The following is an 18990-nucleotide window of genomic DNA, read 5'->3' as shown; positions in this document are numbered from 1 at the left end:
ATTATAAACGTGTGAATGTTTAGTTAATAAATAAACTAAACAGAAATGAATAAACTATATCTTTTTATACAGTCTAAAATATGTATGTATGACATTTTGAAAAGCAATAAACTAACTAAATAAAATAAATAGACTGTATATAGGGATATGAAAAATAGGAAATATAAAATCATTGCATCCATTAAATTCTAGTTTACGACAATTATACAATAATTGAATATTGTAAATACAGTCTTATACGTTGCAATACAAACATTATAAATAAATAAAAATGAATCGACTGGTGTATATATATAAATTCTTCACATAAAGTCTATGGTTACGTCGATGGGTAGTGCGTTCAGATTACCAATAGATGGCGCTAACGCAGCACCCTGGAGTCCAAGCCTCCTCCTAACAAACAAGAGAAGAAGAAGCGGCCGTAAGCTGCGCTCTCTCCGCCACCATGAACGAGCTCCGGGCAGTTTCTGCCTCTGGTTCGAAAGAGTAAAGCCTTGTTATTTCTACACGAGCTGAATCCCCTCGCCGGACCAAAGTAGATGCGACACCGAATCAATATCCTGGGTGAGGCAGCTGTTTTCCCTCCACGCTGCCCCGCAGAGAAGCGGCTTGCAGGCGGCTGCGAGGCCCCCGCGCTGCTATAGAACACCATTAGCCCCCTGGCTGGCTAACGTTAGCATTAGCACCCACTCGTTTGTGCTCTCCTGTGTGAGTCACGCTAAGTTAAAAACCGTTAGCCTCTAACTGGCTGGGTTTTACATAAACCCCGAATGGACTCGAGACATAAACAATTACGTTAGAGTCGTGCGCTTAGCCTAGAACGTTAGCTAATGTGAAGCTAGCTAGCATTAAGACTAGCTTGATAGAAGTGAGCAGCAGAGCAGGACAACAACAGAGCGTCTACTTTTGTATTTTACACGCGTGCCTGTGCGGGATCCCATTGGAAACCTGTTGCAGCAAGAACTGTAGAGTACTAACTAAAATGTGTGCGTCTCATTCGTAGATCCATATGCTAACATGTGTGTCTTTGCACTCAGAATGAATGAAGTGAGGAATGGACGTGCATCCGCCAGCGTTGTACAGTTGTACGTGGTGTTTTTTTTAAAGCCTTTAGTCCATTCACTTGTATTTATAACATTCCTGCTGAGAGTGGACTTGTGCTGTTGCAGGTGACGCCACGCAGACATGTCACGAAGCTGTGTTTTTTCATTCAGTCCTGCAGAATGTCCAAGATCAGGCGGAAAGTAACAGTGGAGAATTCAAAGACCATATCTGACAGCAGCAGCACCACGACCAGCAGCACCAGCAACCCCGCCGCCCCTTCCCGCCGGCCCAGCGTGTTCGAGAGACTCGGTCCCAGCACTGGGAGTAATGCTGCTGATGTATGTATGAAGTAAACTGCACACACATGATTGCCAGCTGGGGTTTCAAGAGTTTGTATAATGCTTGTGTTGTGATTTATTGTTCGCCTCGTCTCAAAGATCAGCGCAGGCCGTCAACCGTGAAACGTCCCAGTCCCGGTTCAGTCAGTGGATGTCGCTCTGTCTCATTAATCTCTGTGTTTGTCCCTTTCAGAGTCACTGCAGAAATTGGTTGAAGACCGGAAATTGCAGTTACGGCAACACTTGTCGCTACACACATGGAACTCAACCACGGGCCAAAGGATTCCGGTAAGACGGCTCGCCTACACCTGTCCTTTGCCATGTGGATTGTTTTTTTTAATTCTGTCCTTTGCCATGTGGATTGTTTTTTTTAATTCTGTCCATATCCACTTGGATCTATGATCTGTGCAGTCGCCTCACAACATGTCTGGGTTTTTTCTTTTCTTTGTTTATGTCATGTCTCAGGTCAACCGAGCGGCCCACAGGTGATCTGCGGGAGAGGATGAAGAATAAAAGACAGGATGTTGACTCAGAAAACCTGAAGCGTGACGTAGACGAGCCCGCATCCCCGACAGCAAGAGTGAGTTCTCTGACATTTGAAAGTAGTCATCTGTCGGTGAATGTGTAGGTACAGACTCTATTTTAAATGAAGAAATGGCTTTGGTGGACTTCAATTGTGTATTGAGCATTTAGTCTATGTAAACAAGAGGAAGCAAAGGAGTCGATGCAACACGTCTGCGTCATTCCAACATCAGTGTTTGTCCCTATGTGCAGCAGAGAGACTCCTCCAGAGGCCGACACAGGGAGAAGGAGGACATAAAGATCACAAAGGAACGCACTCCAGCCAGTGAAGAAGAGCCCACAGAGTGGGAAACCAATCGAGAAGGTTCAGTACCTTGATGTGTTAAATATTTAATGGACAAGTGACCTGATGAATTGTCAGCGTCCTAAAGGCTCTTTAGTAGATTTTATGATTTTTACTTTAATATTATTAATATGCTCTCTGACTTGACTTACAGACTCAGATATCGGTGACTACGACTACGAGTTATCCCTAGAAATGAAGCGCCAGAAGATTCAACGTGAGTTGATGAAACTGGAGCAGGAGAACCTGGAAAAGAGGGAGGAGATTGTCATCAAGAAAGAAGAGACCCCTGCCAAAACCAGAACCACCGCCTTGCCCAAGGTGTGCAGCCATGAGTTTCTCCCTTTTTTTTCAAAAATTCCTCCAGGGGGATTCAGTGCATTGAGGTATGGTCTATATACGTGGGACTCATGATCAGATTGTTGTCCCTCCCCTCAGGCCTCCCCAGAGCAGTTGAGTTCCAAAGATTCACTGTCGCCAAGGAAATCCGGTGGCTCCCCGAAACACAAAAGTGGAACAAAAGGGCCAGGCTCTGGGAAGAAAGAGAAGAAGGCGTCCATTTCCTCGCCTGTTTCAGAATCTACCAGGTGTGTTTTTTTTGTTCAGTTTTCATTTCTTTTGGTCTAGTAAGCGAAATATCCTGAAAATTATTCCGAATATTTTGGCAATATTTTATGAAAATGTTGTCTATTTAGATGTCTACAATTTGAGCCGTTTCTATCTTTTTCCAACCAGGTCTACAAAAGGGAGCCACAGTAAAAAGAAAGGACCTCGTACCCCCAGTCCTCCTCCACCAGTCCCTCTGGACCTCCCTGTGGTTGGGAAGAAACACAAATGCAAGCACAAAAACAAGGAGAAGTCTGAGGAGAAGCCGAAGGAGGGGAAAGATCGGGGACGAGATACAGAGAAACACAAAGAGAAGAAGGAGAAACGCAGGTAAATTGTGGACCTATCGTTGGTAAACTGCTACTGTCTCCAGTTATTCAGCTCAACTTATAATCCTCATTCTTTTGAATCTGAACTTTTTACAGAGACCGATCAGATAGTTCCCACAAAGCCAAGCGGTCGGTGACATCAGAAGAGCCTTCTCCCACCAGATGTCCTTCGCCCACAGTGCGGAAGAAATCCACCTCTCCTAAAGCTTTGTCCCATAAAACCTCAGTGCTGGTCTCCCCTCCTCGCAGGTAAGCACATGTGAAATCAAATATAGTCTTACATGTCATCCGTTATTCACTTAGATCAATAAATTGTGGGCAGGGTAACACTCATTTATTTTCTCACTGCAGGTCTCCGTCTCTTCCACGCCACCAGCGGACCCCTACTCCTTCCCGCCACCACTCCCCGTCGTCCCACTCTGGCTCCTCTGCCCAGCGCCACTCGCCGTCTCCTCGCCGGCGTCGCTCCTCCTCTCCCACCTACCACCGGAGCAGTGCTGCAGCAGGGTCCTCACCACAGAGCTCCAGGCGCTCCAGGTCACCTCCGGCCTCCCACGACGCCTCCTCGCCCCGACGCCGCTCCAACAGATCGAGCCCTGGCCGGCAGCACTCCAGGGGCCGCGAGAGGAGTCGTGGTGACCGAGAGAGGAGTCCGCCCGCCCAGGAGCGCAGACATGAGCACAGAGATGGTATTGGTATAATCGTGTTGTTTTACTGTTTTGGTCTTGTAACTCTGTTATATACTTCCTTTCCACATTGTGCCATGAGGCTGTAAAGGCAAATCCAATAACTTAGTAAATAATCAGTATCTTTTCCAAACAGACAGCCGCAGCAAGCGAGAGAAAGACAGTGTCCGTGACGACCGGGACTATGACTCGGAACAGGTGTCATCACGTGACGACAGGGAGACCAGGGAGGCTCGTGAGCGACGGGACACTCGCGATAGAGGACGGGAAACCGTCCGCGACCATCGAGACAGCAGGGATGTAAAGGACTCCAGAGAGAGCAGGACAGACACCCGGTCCAGTCGAGAGTCCCTGGAGCGGCGGGATCGCGAGCGGGAACGAGAGAGGGACCGGGATAAGGACAGAGATCGAGAGAAGGAGCGAGAGAGGGAGAGGACTGATACTTACAGAAAGGAGGAACCCGCTCAGGACGACAGGAGTTATGGGAGAGGACATGGTCGTGAGGATGGAGTGAGGACTGAGAACAGGACCGACAGAGCTGAGAGGAACGGAAGAGGGAGAGGGCGTACAAATGAAACGTCTGATAAAGGTAATAACTAACATTGCATTTAGCTTCTATATAATTTGCAGTCACTGACAAACTCCTACACTGTGCTTGGTTTTTTTCTTACTGTATTTTATCATCTGTCAGGCTCAAACAGAAACTCCAGAGGTTCCCAACTGGAAAGTACCCACGACAACTGGGAGTCCCGAAGCAGTGTGGCGCGAGAGAGGAGTGTGGAGAGGAGCACAGATCGCAGCGCTACCGAAAGAAGCTCAGAGAGGGGCTCAGACCGAGATCGCTATGATGGTGACCGCAGAGAGCAGGCCCGGGACTCCTCCTATGACAGGAGAGGAGGCCACGGAGAGAGGGATCGCAGAGACAACCGAGAGAGAGGTGAGGGTTTGGGTTTGCTTTATTTTAAGCTTGTGTAAATAGTAAGTAAACAGGGATCCCCCTGCAGCGGATTAAAAACGATGTCATGAGTATCGTATTTTTTTTAATCGGCTAACAATGTAAACTTTCTGTTTTCCCAGATCAAAGAGCAGCTTCTCCAAACAGACACCAGGGGAGATCAGATGAGCCTGAGAGGGAGGATAGGAGAGACGATCGCAGGACAGAAAGAGTGGAGGAGCGACGAGACGACCGGACCCGCGATCGAGAGAGAGAGCGGGAAAGGGACAGGGAACGGGAGAGGGAGAAGGAAAAAGAGAAGGAGAGGGAAAAGGAGCGCGAGAAGGAGAGGGAGGCTGCAGAGAGGGAGCGGGCCAGGGAGAGGGAGCGCGAGCGGGAACGAGAGAGGGAACGGGAGCGAGAGGAGAGGGAGCGGGAGCGAGAGGAGAGGGAAAGAGAGAGGGAGCGCGAGAGGGAGCGGAAGGAGCGAGAACGGGAGAGGGAGCAGCGGGAGCGAGAGCGAGAGAGGCAGCGCGAATGGGAGGAAAGGGAGAGAGAGAGGGGAAGGGAGGATAGGCGGGAGAGGAGAGATGACACCAGGGAGGAGCGGCCTGTTCGAGACACCCGGGACGATCGCAAGACGAGGCAACTATCCACTTAATCTATTTATCTTGTGTACATGACCACAGTATTCAAACTTCACAGGTGTAATGATCAAACTGTAAAAACTTTTATTTCCTCCTTTAGTCGTAAGAGGCCCAGGCCGGAGAGCAGCCCGAGCCCCCGGGCCAGCCCGAAGCGAGCAGCCAGGGACCTCAGTCCGGCCGACAGCGACGGCTACAACAGTGGAGACGACAAAAGTGAGCGCCCGATTGGCCGAGGGCAGGCCAAGCTCCACCCACAGCCCCTCCTCCCCAGCCCATTGTGTGCGCCTACATCTGACAGTAGGCAAATTCTTTTTTGAAGGGACACACTCCTGTTTGATGGGGAATGCGCTTCTCGTATAATGCACACACTGGAACTCACTTTAAACTAATTAAAGTTTAGTTTTCCTTGGTTTAGCTTGGACTTAGACCTTGAAGGTCTAAATGTAGTCATGTGACTGTTCTGTGTGCAGGTGGCGACAAGCATCGTCTGCTGAGCCAGGTGGTGCGACCCCAGGAGCCCCTGCTGCGTACTCCACCGAGGCCGGCTCCTTCTGATGACAAGCCCAGTCACTGGAAGGATGAGGAGCGCAGAGGAGCGGTGGACAAACGGGAGGCACGCAGTCGACACGAAGACGTAGAGCCTCGTGGGGACCGCAACAGAGGAGGCGATAGGCGGGCCGACCACCTTTCAGACGCGCCGGACTCCCGTGTCAGAGGCAGAGACCAGCGAGAATCCACGCCACCTCCTGCTCCTCCTCCACCTCCTCCTGCTCCTCCAGTCCTTGTCACCAGCAGTGAAAACACAACTGGAACCCAGCCCCACGAGGAAGGCAAGAAGAAGACTAAGTCACTGAGGAAAGGGCTGAAGAAGGGTCGCAAAGATGAAGAGATAAACACTGGCAAGATTTTAGCTCCAGTCGGGGACCGTTTAAACATTGAGCCCCCAGCTGCTGCTCCTGCAGATGCTCCTCCAGCCTTGCAATCACCCAGGAAAGTTCCCAAGAAGAAGGCGCTTGACAGAAAGCGGAAACGCTCGCGAGGAGCAGAGTCCGATGTATCTGAGGAAGATACTGCAGCTCATCAGCCACATAATAAGAAGAAGAGGGGTCCCCGGACCCCACCACCCTCAATGAGGCCTGATAACCGTGCCCCTGTTGTCAGCGCAGAGCCGGCTCCACTACCAAAAATGGACAACTTCAGTGACTGGTCAGATGAGGAGGTCACAGCTCCCCTGGCTCCTGCTGAGCCTCCTAGGAGAAGTGCTGGTCCTCGGCTGGGCAGGGACAGGGAGAGGTGTAACCCCCCAGCCATTGCCCCGCTGCTCCCCCAGGATCCGCCAATGCTTCTGCAGACTTTGACTCCACAGCCTCTCATGTCCCAGCCTCTGCTCCGCAAACCTCCTCCAGAGCAGACTCGCAGCAGCAGCATGGGAAGCAACCAGAGCCGCACATCATCTCGACGCCTGAGATCACCCTCTAACGAGTCCGCAAACCGCGAGGACCCCCAGGGTCCACGATCCCGCCGGGGAAGACAGCCGGGCGCCAACTCCCGCGACCGAGAGAGGGAGAGAGAGAGGCCGGTTGTAAATGAGCCTCCTGTGGCTGAGAGGAAATCTCGAATTGACCAGCTGAGGAGAGGAGAGCCAAGCCGCAGCACCTCATCAGGTAAACTCACACTAACAAACACATCATGGAATCATAGTTCCTTCTTGCTAAATGCATCGAGGAACAGTACAGACAACACAACAGTATGTTACTCATTTAAAACCCTAATGTTCTCTGTTGTCTCACAGACCGGCAGGATTCTCACAGCCACAGCTCCAGACGCAGCTCTCCTGACTCCGAGAGACAGACCAGATCCAGGTCCCGCGCAGGCTCCTATGACAGTAGAGAGCGGGAGAGAGAACGGGAGCCGTTCGAGCGGGAACGAGACCGTAAGGACCTCCGGCCTCCTCCTCCCCAACAGCCGCAGCAGCAGCAGCAACCGTTGCTTCTCCAGCAGCCCCTCCAACAACCACGAGACTGGGAGCCAGAACAAAGGGACTGGCCCATTAGGGGACGAGAGCCCCTGCTCATGCGTCCCGGCCGTGAACCTCTCCTGAGGGAGCGGGACATCAGGGACAGGGAACGCTTGCTCCCTGAAGGACTCATCCAGCAGCATGAGCGGGAAAGGGAGCGGGAGAGGGACCGGGAGAGAGACAGTAGAGGCGAGAGGGGCGGCGATCGAGAGAGGATGATGATGATGGACCTGCCGCCCCACGGGGACCTCAGGCCTGTAGGACGAGGGGACCTGAGGGGAGACATTAGAGGGGAAATGAGAGGAGACCTGCGAGGGGACATGATGCGGCCGGACAGGAGCGAATATGAGCCTCTGCTGCCGAGAGAAGCCTTTGGCCAACCTGAGACCGAGAAAGCCAGCAACAGTCACCATCTCATGGGAGAGCCACGGGAACGGGAGCTGGAGAAGACAGACAGCATTGACGGTAAGAGGATTCAAGCATGTCTGCGTTTCAGTGTCACCTTTTTTCCAATTTCCAGCGTGGGTTTAAAGGAATCTGTCTGTGCTGTGTTCTCAGGAGACCACGACGGTAAAGAAGACGATGGCCAATCAGTGCCATCTGTTGGCGAGGAGTATGAGCCAATCAGTGATGATGAGCTGGATGAAATTCTTGCTGATAGTCAGAAAAAAGAGGATCAGCAGGACGATGAAAAAATGACAGGTAACAGGAAATTCCTTCACTATGGGCTACTATGCAAATCATAACAAGACAATAAAACCATAAAGATCCACCTTGGAAATTGAAATCCCCATTTCTCTAACCCGACAGGTCCTCTGGATGTGATCGATGTGGACTGGTCCAGCCTGATGCCCAAAAAGAAGCAGGAACCCCGGGCAGCAGGGGCAGCGTTGCTCCGATTCACCCCAGGGGCCGTGCTTCTTAGGACGGGCATCTCCAAGCGCCTCGCCGGGCCCAAGCTCCTGGAGCAGGTCAAAGAGGTGTGCAGGGCTGAGATGGACGACCCTAAAGGTGAGAGTAGAGACACTGTTGAGCCATAAATTCACAACATGATTCCATCTTTTTAATCTGCAAACTCTGGATTTTAACTGTAGTTTAGAATTGGGATAGTGTCGATTTCTTTTGTGAGATCCATTCGTCTAAATCTTTCTCCTCCATCTTTCCAGAGGCCGACAAGCTGTTCGAGCATGAGCTTGGGGCCTTGAACATGGCGGCCCTGAACAGGCGGGTGGAGCGGGCAGGTCTACTGACAAACCTCGGGCCCTGCTGCAAGGCCCTGTGTGCCCGCAGAGACTTCGCCATCCGTCGGCAGCTGTTAAAAAATGACAAGGTAGATACATGAATTCCGTTTTGCCCTTTTCTGTGTTGATTGTCTGTTTTCTCCAAATAAGACCCCCTTACATCTCTTGATCTTGTTTTTTTCCCTCAGGGCCTAACCAAGCAGTACCCCACTACGCCCGTGGTAGACAACGAGCTGCTGCAGATGAGCATGCGTCTCTTCAGAAGGACCGTGGCTGGCCAGGCTTCGGCCCCGGAAAGGCCCGACAGCGGGTCGGCGCCGGCGGCCGAGGTTTCTGCAGCCGGTAGTGGTGGTAGTAGTAAGCTCAGCACAGCTCAGCCTGAGGTGTGTGTGTCCTGAAAGAAATGAGCTTAACGAGTAAAAGACTTCTTCGCCGTCACCTCTCTTAAACTCTGATCTCAATCTCTCTTCCCCATTGCATTACATACACAGCCTTTTTAGATACGAGAGAAAATAAACAAAAACAGCAAATTTGTGGATTTCATTTATGCTTAACATGTTTTTGACGACCTGCAAGTGCTGTGCCATAGACTATTGGACTTTCTAGCCTATGGAGACGTGTCATGAACGGCGTTCGAGAATGGTATAACATGTGAAATTATGTCATGAGTTTTTTGTGCGTGTGCATTACAGTATTTTAGAGCATCTTTTTAATTGTCCATTTCACCTGCCTAACCAAGTTCTTATGACTTGTTTTCATATATTGTGCATTGGTTCACAACAACTGTGCATTAAAATGGTTAGATGTTGATTTCTGTAACGGGTCTTTTGCTTTGTATGAAGTGACTGTGCAGCCTTCAAATAATGTGACACTTGTAGTTGTGATGACAGTTTTATTTTTTTGCGGGGTGGGGGGTGTTTCCATCATATCACAAAATATCTGCAGCATAAATCTCTGAAAGTGAAACATCCTGCCGGGACTTGAATGAATGTTTTCTCATGAACAAGCACTGCCAAACTATTCCTCAACTGTTAGTTGTTACAACTGTGAGATTGTAGAAACTGTTTTTTTTTGCTTCATGTATTTGTGTTGAATAGTTTCACAATGTCGTCCTGAAAACACTGCGGAATGCCAGATCGCCAACACTGCCATGTGGGAGGACTCGCCACAAACAGCCCACGCCGTCCAAAAAGGAGCCCCAGTGCTCCCAGTAGGAAAAGACACTAGAGTGCTTAGGTAATAAAACAAATGACTGAAGATAATTAATTTGAACTTGACACCCCACTTCTGTGTCATAGTGCTTCTTCATCCAGAGTCAAAGTTTTAAAAGAGTACGTTGGATTAAACATGTGAGAATTCAGAGGACAAATCATGAACAGAATTACATTGGGGGGAAAATGCCGTTATCGTAGAGAAACCTGGATTTAACGTGAAGCCTCCTCCTCCGGGCTGTCAGACTGTGACCTGACACCTCAGTGACATTACGGACGCAGAGACGCTGGGATCTGATGAAGCCTGAGATCTCTACGATGTTTGCAGACACTTTCCCAGGGTGTTTCTTTCTCATGGCAACATGTGCAAGTAACGATATCTGGGTTCACTGTATTTTTATTTTACTGTATAATAAATGTATGATATTTGCCAAGTTCAAACTAGGTGCTAGTTTAAAATCCAGATTAAATAGCTTAAGAGGAGCAATGACTATAATTACCAGATGCGGACTTTTGCATTTTGTTAGGTAAGTACTACAGTGTACGATTGCAGCCACATGAAGCTTGTGTTACCTTTATGAATGAGCGATAAAGAATCTTCACTCCTACAGTCTAAAGAGGAAGTTCTACCTCCAGGATCTATACTTCCATACTCTATAAATTGTTATGTCTCATATGGTCTATCGTCTATATGAACAAAGCACTGTTATTTGATACAAGTGTTTCAGGGGAGCCCACACAAATAGAGGATAGGTCTCATCTGGTTACACCTCATCACAAAAATAAATATTTATTATATTGTGAATGGGGTAAAGATTATATTCTCTCTAACTGATTCAAAACCTTGTGTATATATAAACATGAATGATTTTTTTTAACTAATTCTGCCTATCACATAATTGTCAAAGGCGCAAATATCAATTTAAAATGTATTTGTATAAAATGTTTCTATATGTTGTGTAAATAGTCTTAATGGCTACAGAATGTTATTTTGGTTAAATAAAGAACTTGTTCTTAAGACTGACTGGTTCAACTATTTTCTAAACATAAAAAGATGGTAGAACACTGTTTATTATAAACATTATTTTTTTACTGCCTGTTACTTGGTTCCTCTATTTTAGGTTTTGGTTGAATTATTTAATCATTGTTATCCTGTGTATGATTCAATAAACAACAACAAAAATATATATAATACCAAAGTTAATTTCATGTTCTGTTTAGTTTGGTGTTGACATCATCAACACTAGGAACCTTTGTACGTGCGCCGCTGTTGTGGACGAGAAACGGACCGGTTTCCTTTACCCACAATCCTCCGCCGTTGATTCCGTCCTTCCGGCTTCCGTCTCAACCTAGAGTCGATGTGAGTATTTTCTCCGGGATTTCAATTCCCTCCAATCTGACGCCATCCTGCCACATTAAAGCTCTAATTCACCAAACATCACGTATAACTACACATATCATCGCTCTATAGTTTTATATCTGAGAGTTTTGAGGCGGTTTAAAGTCGATAAATGTGATTAAAGAGGGCGGATGGTCGCGCTCGGGTCCACTGAGCCCCGGTGGCTTCCAGCTGCCATTGTGGCTCAGTCGAGTTTGCGCTGTCTTCTCCACAGACCTGTCTAATTGTCAAATAGTTTAAATAATGGTGCCAGTTTGATTTTGTGTAATTCTTCGTTCAGGCTCCTGTGTTTACCCTGTCGTTTAAAATAACATAATCCCCGCGTTAGCTTAGCCAGAGTTGACGTTAGCACTTGCCTCCCGTCAAATACACTGGTGTTGGCTAGCGGTGCTAGCGCCGGACATGCTAACGTGCTCTCGTGTACTAATGCTAGTTTGTTGCTCTGCAGATGGCCCCAACTAAGAAAGGAGAGAAGAAGAAGGGGCGTTCAGCCATCAACGAGGTGGTGACCAGAGAGTACACCATCAACGTTCACAAGCGCATCCATGGAGTGTGAGTACTGGGAAGAGGACACGGGAGGCTGGGGCCATGTGGACTAATAAGCTCATAAGTTAGTGTTAATGCACCTGAGGTCAGTTTTAAATGATGCTCAGATCTTTCTATTTAGATTTGTTTTAAAGTTTTTGCAAAAAGAGATAAAAACATGTGTGTCAGTGCTGAACACTGAAAAGTGCAGCTATACATTCGTTTTGGTTGGTGTCAGAACCAATGTTCACCCATTAGATTTCACACACAAGAAACATATCTGTGACTTATAATAATAGTTAAAAGATCCAGTGAACTGAGGACTTAAGTGTTTTTGTTTGACCACAGTCAGCATCTCTTGTTAATACTGGTAATGTCTTGCAGGGGTTTCAAGAAGAGGGCCCCCCGTGCCATCAAGGAGATCCGCAAGTTCGCAGTGAAGGAGATGGGAACTCCCGATGTGCGCATTGACACTCGTCTCAACAAGGCAGTGTGGAGCAAGGGTGTCAGGTGAGAGGATAACCTCAGTGCTCACATCTGAAGAATCAACAGCTTTAAGTTCAATTTCTAAAATCTTGTTTAGGTGTGTGTCAATGAGTAAATGCCACTAGTTTGAATGTGATGGGACTAATATAGGGAAACAAACTAATTGGCATCTGTTGGCTGTCACTCAGACGTATAAGAAGTTGTAACCATCTTTGCTTAGATCACTGTATCTTAAAGGCTGAAGAAAAGACATTCAAGGTTTTTCCATGACAACACATTAATTTGTTCACTGTAGTTTTCAACATCTGAGTGTGGGTTCAGCGCACAATGCACCCTTGACCCACCACATCTCATTTATTGTGACATTTTATTAGGTCGCTCAGTTTGACAATGTTTTGAGACTTACTTGGAGTCATGGCACATCTGCAGGCCTGTGAAGTTTGCAGCAACATATCAAAAAGCTTACATCTGTATCTATTATGTTTTTCAGGAACGTGCCGTACAGGATACGCGTACGTCTGTCCAGGAAGCGTAACGAGGACGAAGACTCTCCCAACAAACTGTACACCCTGGTCACGTACGTTCCTGTCACCACATGCAAAGGTAAACACATGTTCATGGACTTTCAAATAATAAATAAATAATGAAGCAAAAACGACCGCTCACTGACACCTCACTCTCTTCTTTCCCCAACAGGTCTGCAGACAGTCAATGTTGATGAAAACTAAATTTGTCCCCTCTGCGAGTGGAATAAATGAGAAAAAAAAAAAAGAGCTCTTTTTTTGTCTTTCTTTCTGATTCTGCACTCGACTGTTTGATTTGGGTTGTGTCTTATATTTATGTTTATATTATCAATATCCCATTACTGAAAGTTTCAACAGTAACCTGGTAATAGTTGCATGGTTATTTGAGACGTAATCCTCGACAGACTGACACGTCTACCTTAAAAGTTGTGCTTTATATTAGTTATCATTACTATTGTTGAATCTGTATAAACTGAAAATACAAATGTGACGGTGGAGGTCATCCAGATGTTTTGTTCAGATATAGACATTTAGACACAGATTTATTACAATCAGCAGGTAGGATATGCACAGGTTCAAAAATTGCAGATTTACTGCTTTGCCAAGTAATGCATCCTCTCAGGTCTCTTTTCTGACACTTTAGGGTCAAACTCTTTATTATTTTGATATTTTGGGCTGTTTTGACATTACACTAAGAATATTAATACAGTTTCTAGTCATAAAAAGGAAGGGGATGCCAATCTCAGCAATTAATCAAATAAACAATTGACAAATAGTACATTAACAACTTTATTTCTGAATATCTATAAACCAATTAGCTTTAATGCTTAAATATCTGCAAATGAATCTCATGGCAGCAGCTCTTCAACACAAAGTGCTGTAGTAAAACGTGTTTTAGCTCAGGCATTATTTTATTGTATTTTTACACATTTTAACGAACTCAGGCTAATTGCAAGGAAATGCGTATTTAACTGTCTAATAAATAATTATTAACTCTAAACATTCATGAACAATATGCATCGGATCAATAATAAAATCCAACAAAAGAGATTATATAAATTCGGAATAGTTACAGGCGGAACTCGGGACTACACCGGGTCCTGTCCCTAACACGGAAGTAGGCGTGGCATCATGTAAACTGGGTTAAAGAAGAACAAACAGGGCGCAGCAGCAGGTCCAGCGTCTTTCACAGAGTTAGTGCAGCTTTGAAATAGATGTAACTCCAATAAGAAGGTAAGAAGAAGTAGAAGAGAATGTGTCAGTGTTGACTTTCACATGCGAAGCAAGAAAAACTAGCGTAGTACAAGTTGGCTGGGAGGGACAGGTGTGGCTAGCTGGTGAGCTAACGACAAGTTAGCTTCATTAAATACAGTTAACAGAGGCTACTGGGTGCGAATGAGTTAGCATATGATGGCTAACAACAACAAACAGTCTAAATGCAGGAGTGTAATCATAAAATTGTAAGCTATTGAATTAGCAGCTAAGCAAGGATACACACGTAGCTAAGCTAACTCCATAACTCAACAGGGATATAATGTGGTGAGGTGCTAGCAAACCTTAAGGCAAGGTGACAGGTATAGCTAATAGAAGGTTAACTCTCTTAACTAACAGTTAGCTTCATTAAATACAGTCAACAGTGGTTGCTGTGTGTGTGTGTGTGTGTGTCTGAATAAGTTTGTGTTAGCATTTGGTGGCTAACAATAACAAACAAAGTTAATGCAGGAATGTTAGCTCTTGGTCATAAGGTATCACATTAGCAACTAGGCAGGGATATATATATATATATATATATATATATATATATATATGTGTGTGTAGCTAACTATATACCTTGACACAGACATAACGTAGTGAGGTGTTAACAGACATCTATGTGAGGGGTGCTAGTGTTAGCAATAGCATGCTATCCCAGGTAAAGCCTCCATGTGTGTGCAGGTGGGAGCCCGTCACAGTGTTTCCATGGCCCTCGGCTGACGTGCGGAGCGATGCGGCACCATTGGCTGCTCCTCGGGGCTTGCGGCTGGGTGCTGCTCATCCTCATGTTCGTCAGCAAGTTCATCAGCTACAGAGCCGTGGATGGTGAGTTGCTGGGTCTTGTCGTAGTAGTCCGCCATTTGTTGTGGAAGCGATGTTCAACCAGCTCTGACTTGTTGTTTTTTTAGATTATGGAGAGAGGCTGGCTGGTCAGAGTTGGACTCTACCAGGCGCCAAGCTGAATCCACCCATCCCAGATTCCAGTCAAGAAAAAGCTGCCCCCCAACCTTCAGATCAGGTGAATACTTTTATAACCGTTAACTAAACTGAGCACAATCATGTTAAAAGCACTATCACTCACACTAGTGAACTGTTTGTGTTTGTGTGTTCCAGCCTTCTGAAGCACCCACACTGACAGATTGGCAGGCAGTCACCGATAGGCGGAATGAGCTGCTGTCGTCCATGTGTAAGAACAGCAGCCTCAGGAATTTGACTCATGTCTCCATCAGCAAGTTCGTCCTGGATCGCATCTTTGTCTGCGACAAACAGAAGATCTTGTTCTGCCAGACGCCTAAAGTGGGAAACACACAGTGGAAGAAGGTCCTCATTGTGCTCAATGGTAAGTGTGGACTGGACAAAGGGAGGAACAATCAGGGATTCAAGTTCTCTGTTCCAGAACTCTCAGCCAATCCCTGGTGAACTATGTGATGGGGGACTACGTTTTTTTCTGCTGAGCAGCTCATCTGAGTTTGATCTGATCTGAGGATGTTGTGACTCAAGTGCGTGCATGGTGAAGAAAAAATGGAAACAGGCAAATACAGAGCTCGGGTAAAAGATTAATGTTGGGTATTAATGGATATTTATCTTAAAAGATCAGGGATGAAAATAGTGAATAAGTGAACAGTTTGATTTATACACAATCGTCTGCGACACAACATTATTTAGCAGAATTTAATTTCCTTAATGGATGCTAAAGTGCTGAAATCGTATTTGTTAGATTAAAATTGTAGAATATGTTTATTCAGTTGTAACCTGATGGGGACAATGTGCTGCTGGCAGCGGAGAATGAAAATATAGATCAAACCGATAATGATTTATGATTGTAACCTCACTGTCTGATGCAGCAACAGACAAGTGATTGTAGCGAATTGAAGTTGCATCTTGTGTGTCTGTTTTTTATAAAAAAATTGAAACAAGATGCAAATTCATTTGCTACAATCATGACGTCATTTTAATTTCCAGAGACTCATTGTTTGAAAGACAGTGTATCAACCTTATTTCTAGCTCAGTACGAAGGGTAAAAATATGAATCTTTCCAAATTTGCTTTAATTCCTGAACAAAGAAAATATTTACCATAATAAAGGATTGACTGATGAACATCAGTTATGATTTTATAGGTTGGCTGCACATAAATGGTAAAATATTAAAACAATGCTCTAAATATTTCAAGGGTGAAGGTGCGTTTGTTTTGTTCGCTGATTAAATCAATGATTTATGTGGTTCTCTTCAGGAGGATACTCTGATGTGAATGAGATCCCAGAAAACCTCGTTCACGACCACGAGAAAAACGGTCTGCCCCGCCTGTCATCACTCAAACCACAGGAAATAACTCACAGGTGAGTTTGGAGTTTTGGTGATTACTGAAAACGAACAGTGTGTATTGATTGGCTTAAATTTGGGTTTCATTTAAAGGGCAACATTTATTTCAAGATTGTCTGGTAGTCAATAAAAGTGCAGAAATGCTCATTGGTCTTCCCTGACTGTTTACCCCTGAATCCCTCTTCAACAGATTAAACACCTACTTTAAGTTCTTCATTGTGAGGGATCCCTTTGAGCGGCTCATTTCTGCATTCAAGGACAAGTTTGTGAAGAACCCTCGCTTCGAGCCTTGGTATAAACATGACATCGCTCCCGCCATCATCCGCAAATACCGCAAGAGCCACCGCGACAGCAGCCTCTCCGCGTCTGGCCTGCACTTTGACGACTTTGTCCGCTACTTGGGCGACGTGGAGGGCCGCCGGCGCTTGGACCGGCAGTTTGGCGAGCACATTATTCACTGGGTGACTTACGCGGAGCTGTGTGCGCCGTGCGAAATACACTACAGCGTGGTCGGCCACCACGAGACATTGGAGCAGGACGCCCCCCACATCCTCAAAGCGGCTGGCATTGACAAGCTGGTGTCCTACCCGTCCATCCCTCCTGGCATCACCCACTACAACCAGTCCAAGGTGGAGCACTACTTCTCCACCATTGGCAAGCGAGACATCCGGCGTCTCTTCGCACGCTACATGGGGGACTTCCACCTCTTTGGTTATCCGAGCCCAGACTTTCTACTGGACTAAAAATGATTAATAGTCACTCAAATGTTTTCATATGAATTGTCTCAACATTTTTGATTCACTGAGACAGAGGTGTATCGTAGCTGAGCGGCTGAAAAGGCCTCGTATGCAGGAGGTGGAGCACTGTATCCGTGTTGCTCTTAATTTGAACCGCCTTTGGTGGAATAACTGACCGACTGTGGAGATGCTGCCTATATTTGCAGTCACTGGAAAAGTACTGCCTCATATTTGATTATTTAAAAGTGCTGTTACAGAGACTTGGGCTGGAACTGACAAAGAGTCAATTTAAAGATTAAATCCAGGTCAAATAGAGAAAAACCTTTGCTACCTTTTTATATGTATGACAGTTATATGTCAGACTCTTATAATGCCAGGGATACAGGCCCGGGACCCTGTAATGTAGCTATCATATTGCACTGTAGGGATCACCTGTTACAATGACTCATCTTGTCACTGAAAGCTGTGAACAGTGCTACAGAGTGTTTCCTCAAATTAGTCTTTTCTGTACCTCTTGCGCTAGACAAACGCTACGATGTGTATCAGGGAGTAAAGCATGACTATAACGACTGATTAATGATCTTTACAACCATTTTTCAACTTTTATATCTTGTATCATTAATTTTTGCTTCATTTGAGGCATTCTAACGTCTTCTATTACACTAAATTATTCTTAAAATGACAGTAAATTGCATCAGAATGGTAACAAACAGACCAGAAGACCTTGGTCGCTCCCTGATTCAAACCTGTAGCTGCTGTTCTGGTCGCTCCGCCTCGTTCACTCCATTTATCGGCTCTGGGATGTTGAAGGAAAAGTTGGCACTGGATTTTTAAAGGCTTGTTAGTTTTTTTTCTATAACCGAAGGGTACTGTGTAAATGTTCTTAACATGACCTGCAACTCAACATTTGTATTACATGTTGCTATTTATAACATTAACTGGCTGACTAGTGGCACAAAGAAGCGTCTCGGTTGTAAGACGCTGTGACTACGTTTTGGACGACGGGTTAGTAATAAAACTCCATTGAAGAGACAGATTTTAATATTTCATTGTGTGTGTTTTGTTGTTTGTTGTGCAATAATATCCCATCTCCACGAGGTGGCAGTGTAAGCCATTATTAAACTGTCCTGCTCAGTGCACAGACTAAATGTCACCACACACACTAGAACCATGGGAATCAGGGCAAAACAGTGACTTCATTGTCATGTGTCAGCAGAAAACAGTCCTGGCCAATGGGAGGAGAAGTAGGATTTACTTTATAGGTGTCATTGCTACAAGATTTACCTCTTGGCAGATGGATTTAAGTTGATTTACAGAGCTTAAGCGTTAGTTAAGTGTCTTAAGTGTAACCTTTTTAAGAGTTAAGTCTTTGTGCTTGTGTGATCCTGAGTGTGTGTGTGTGTGTGTGTCACCCTGCCTGACGGGTTTGTCCTGTCAGTGTTGACTTGAGGTTTGTTTGACCAACAGATCATGTTTGTGTGTTAGAGCCGAGTTATGAGAAATAACTGAAACACTACCTCTTGTTGTTTTTTGTGTTTTTGTTGCAAAATACTGTAGATTGCAAAAACGCAACACAACGAGTACTCACATATGATAGTACTTATTTTATATTACTTAAGTGCAGTGCTACAAGGCCTTTTAAGAGCTCACTATCGTGCACATTGATTTGCTATGATGGGAAGCTGAGACTGCACACACACACACACACTCACACTCACTCACATGCTTAACAAGATCATTCCATGCAGCAAACTGAATCATTACTGACAAAGCCCCCATGTCGTGATAAAATCTGTCTGTTAATATATTAATTTAGCTGTAATTCAC

General features: G+C 45.8%; 3 protein-coding genes across 3 annotated transcripts; all 3 read left to right on the top strand.

Moving 5' to 3' along the window:
- Window positions 1-411: 411 nt before the first annotated feature.
- On the top strand, window positions 412-9517 carry zc3h13 (zinc finger CCCH-type containing 13). The gene is made up of 20 exons (XM_053417417.1): window positions 412-564; window positions 1215-1382; window positions 1576-1670; window positions 1848-1962; window positions 2157-2268; window positions 2402-2568; window positions 2686-2834; window positions 2983-3183; window positions 3279-3431; window positions 3534-3871; window positions 4005-4457; window positions 4560-4805; window positions 4946-5447; window positions 5550-5662; window positions 5920-7113; window positions 7242-7931; window positions 8025-8168; window positions 8277-8477; window positions 8633-8796; window positions 8896-9517. The coding sequence occupies exons 2-20, from the start codon at window positions 1224-1226 to the stop codon at window positions 9103-9105; spliced, it is 5406 nt and encodes a 1801-aa protein (XP_053273392.1). The 5' UTR covers window positions 412-564; window positions 1215-1223; the 3' UTR covers window positions 9106-9517.
- A 1705-nt stretch (window positions 9518-11222) lies between these two features.
- Window positions 11223-13147, top strand: rpl31 (ribosomal protein L31). The gene is made up of 5 exons (XM_053417043.1): window positions 11223-11278; window positions 11766-11869; window positions 12227-12352; window positions 12819-12931; window positions 13025-13147. Exons 2-5 carry the CDS (start codon window positions 11766-11768, stop codon window positions 13054-13056), a joined length of 375 nt encoding a protein of 124 aa, XP_053273018.1. The 5' UTR covers window positions 11223-11278; the 3' UTR covers window positions 13057-13147.
- Window positions 13148-13962: 815 nt separating this feature from the next.
- On the top strand, window positions 13963-18210 carry chst10 (carbohydrate sulfotransferase 10). The gene is made up of 6 exons (XM_053417027.1): window positions 13963-14085; window positions 14788-14931; window positions 15015-15124; window positions 15220-15445; window positions 16338-16443; window positions 16617-18210. The coding sequence occupies exons 2-6, from the start codon at window positions 14838-14840 to the stop codon at window positions 17167-17169; spliced, it is 1089 nt and encodes a 362-aa protein (XP_053273002.1). The 5' UTR covers window positions 13963-14085; window positions 14788-14837; the 3' UTR covers window positions 17170-18210.
- The last annotated feature ends 780 nt before the right edge of the window (window positions 18211-18990 follow it).

Source organism: Pleuronectes platessa, chromosome 24, assembly GCF_947347685.1.
Source record: "Pleuronectes platessa chromosome 24, fPlePla1.1, whole genome shotgun sequence".
Taxonomy (NCBI): domain Eukaryota; kingdom Metazoa; phylum Chordata; class Actinopteri; order Pleuronectiformes; family Pleuronectidae; genus Pleuronectes; species Pleuronectes platessa.
Note: the sequence above shows the minus strand (reverse complement) of the source record. Positions and strands in the feature narration are given on the sequence as shown.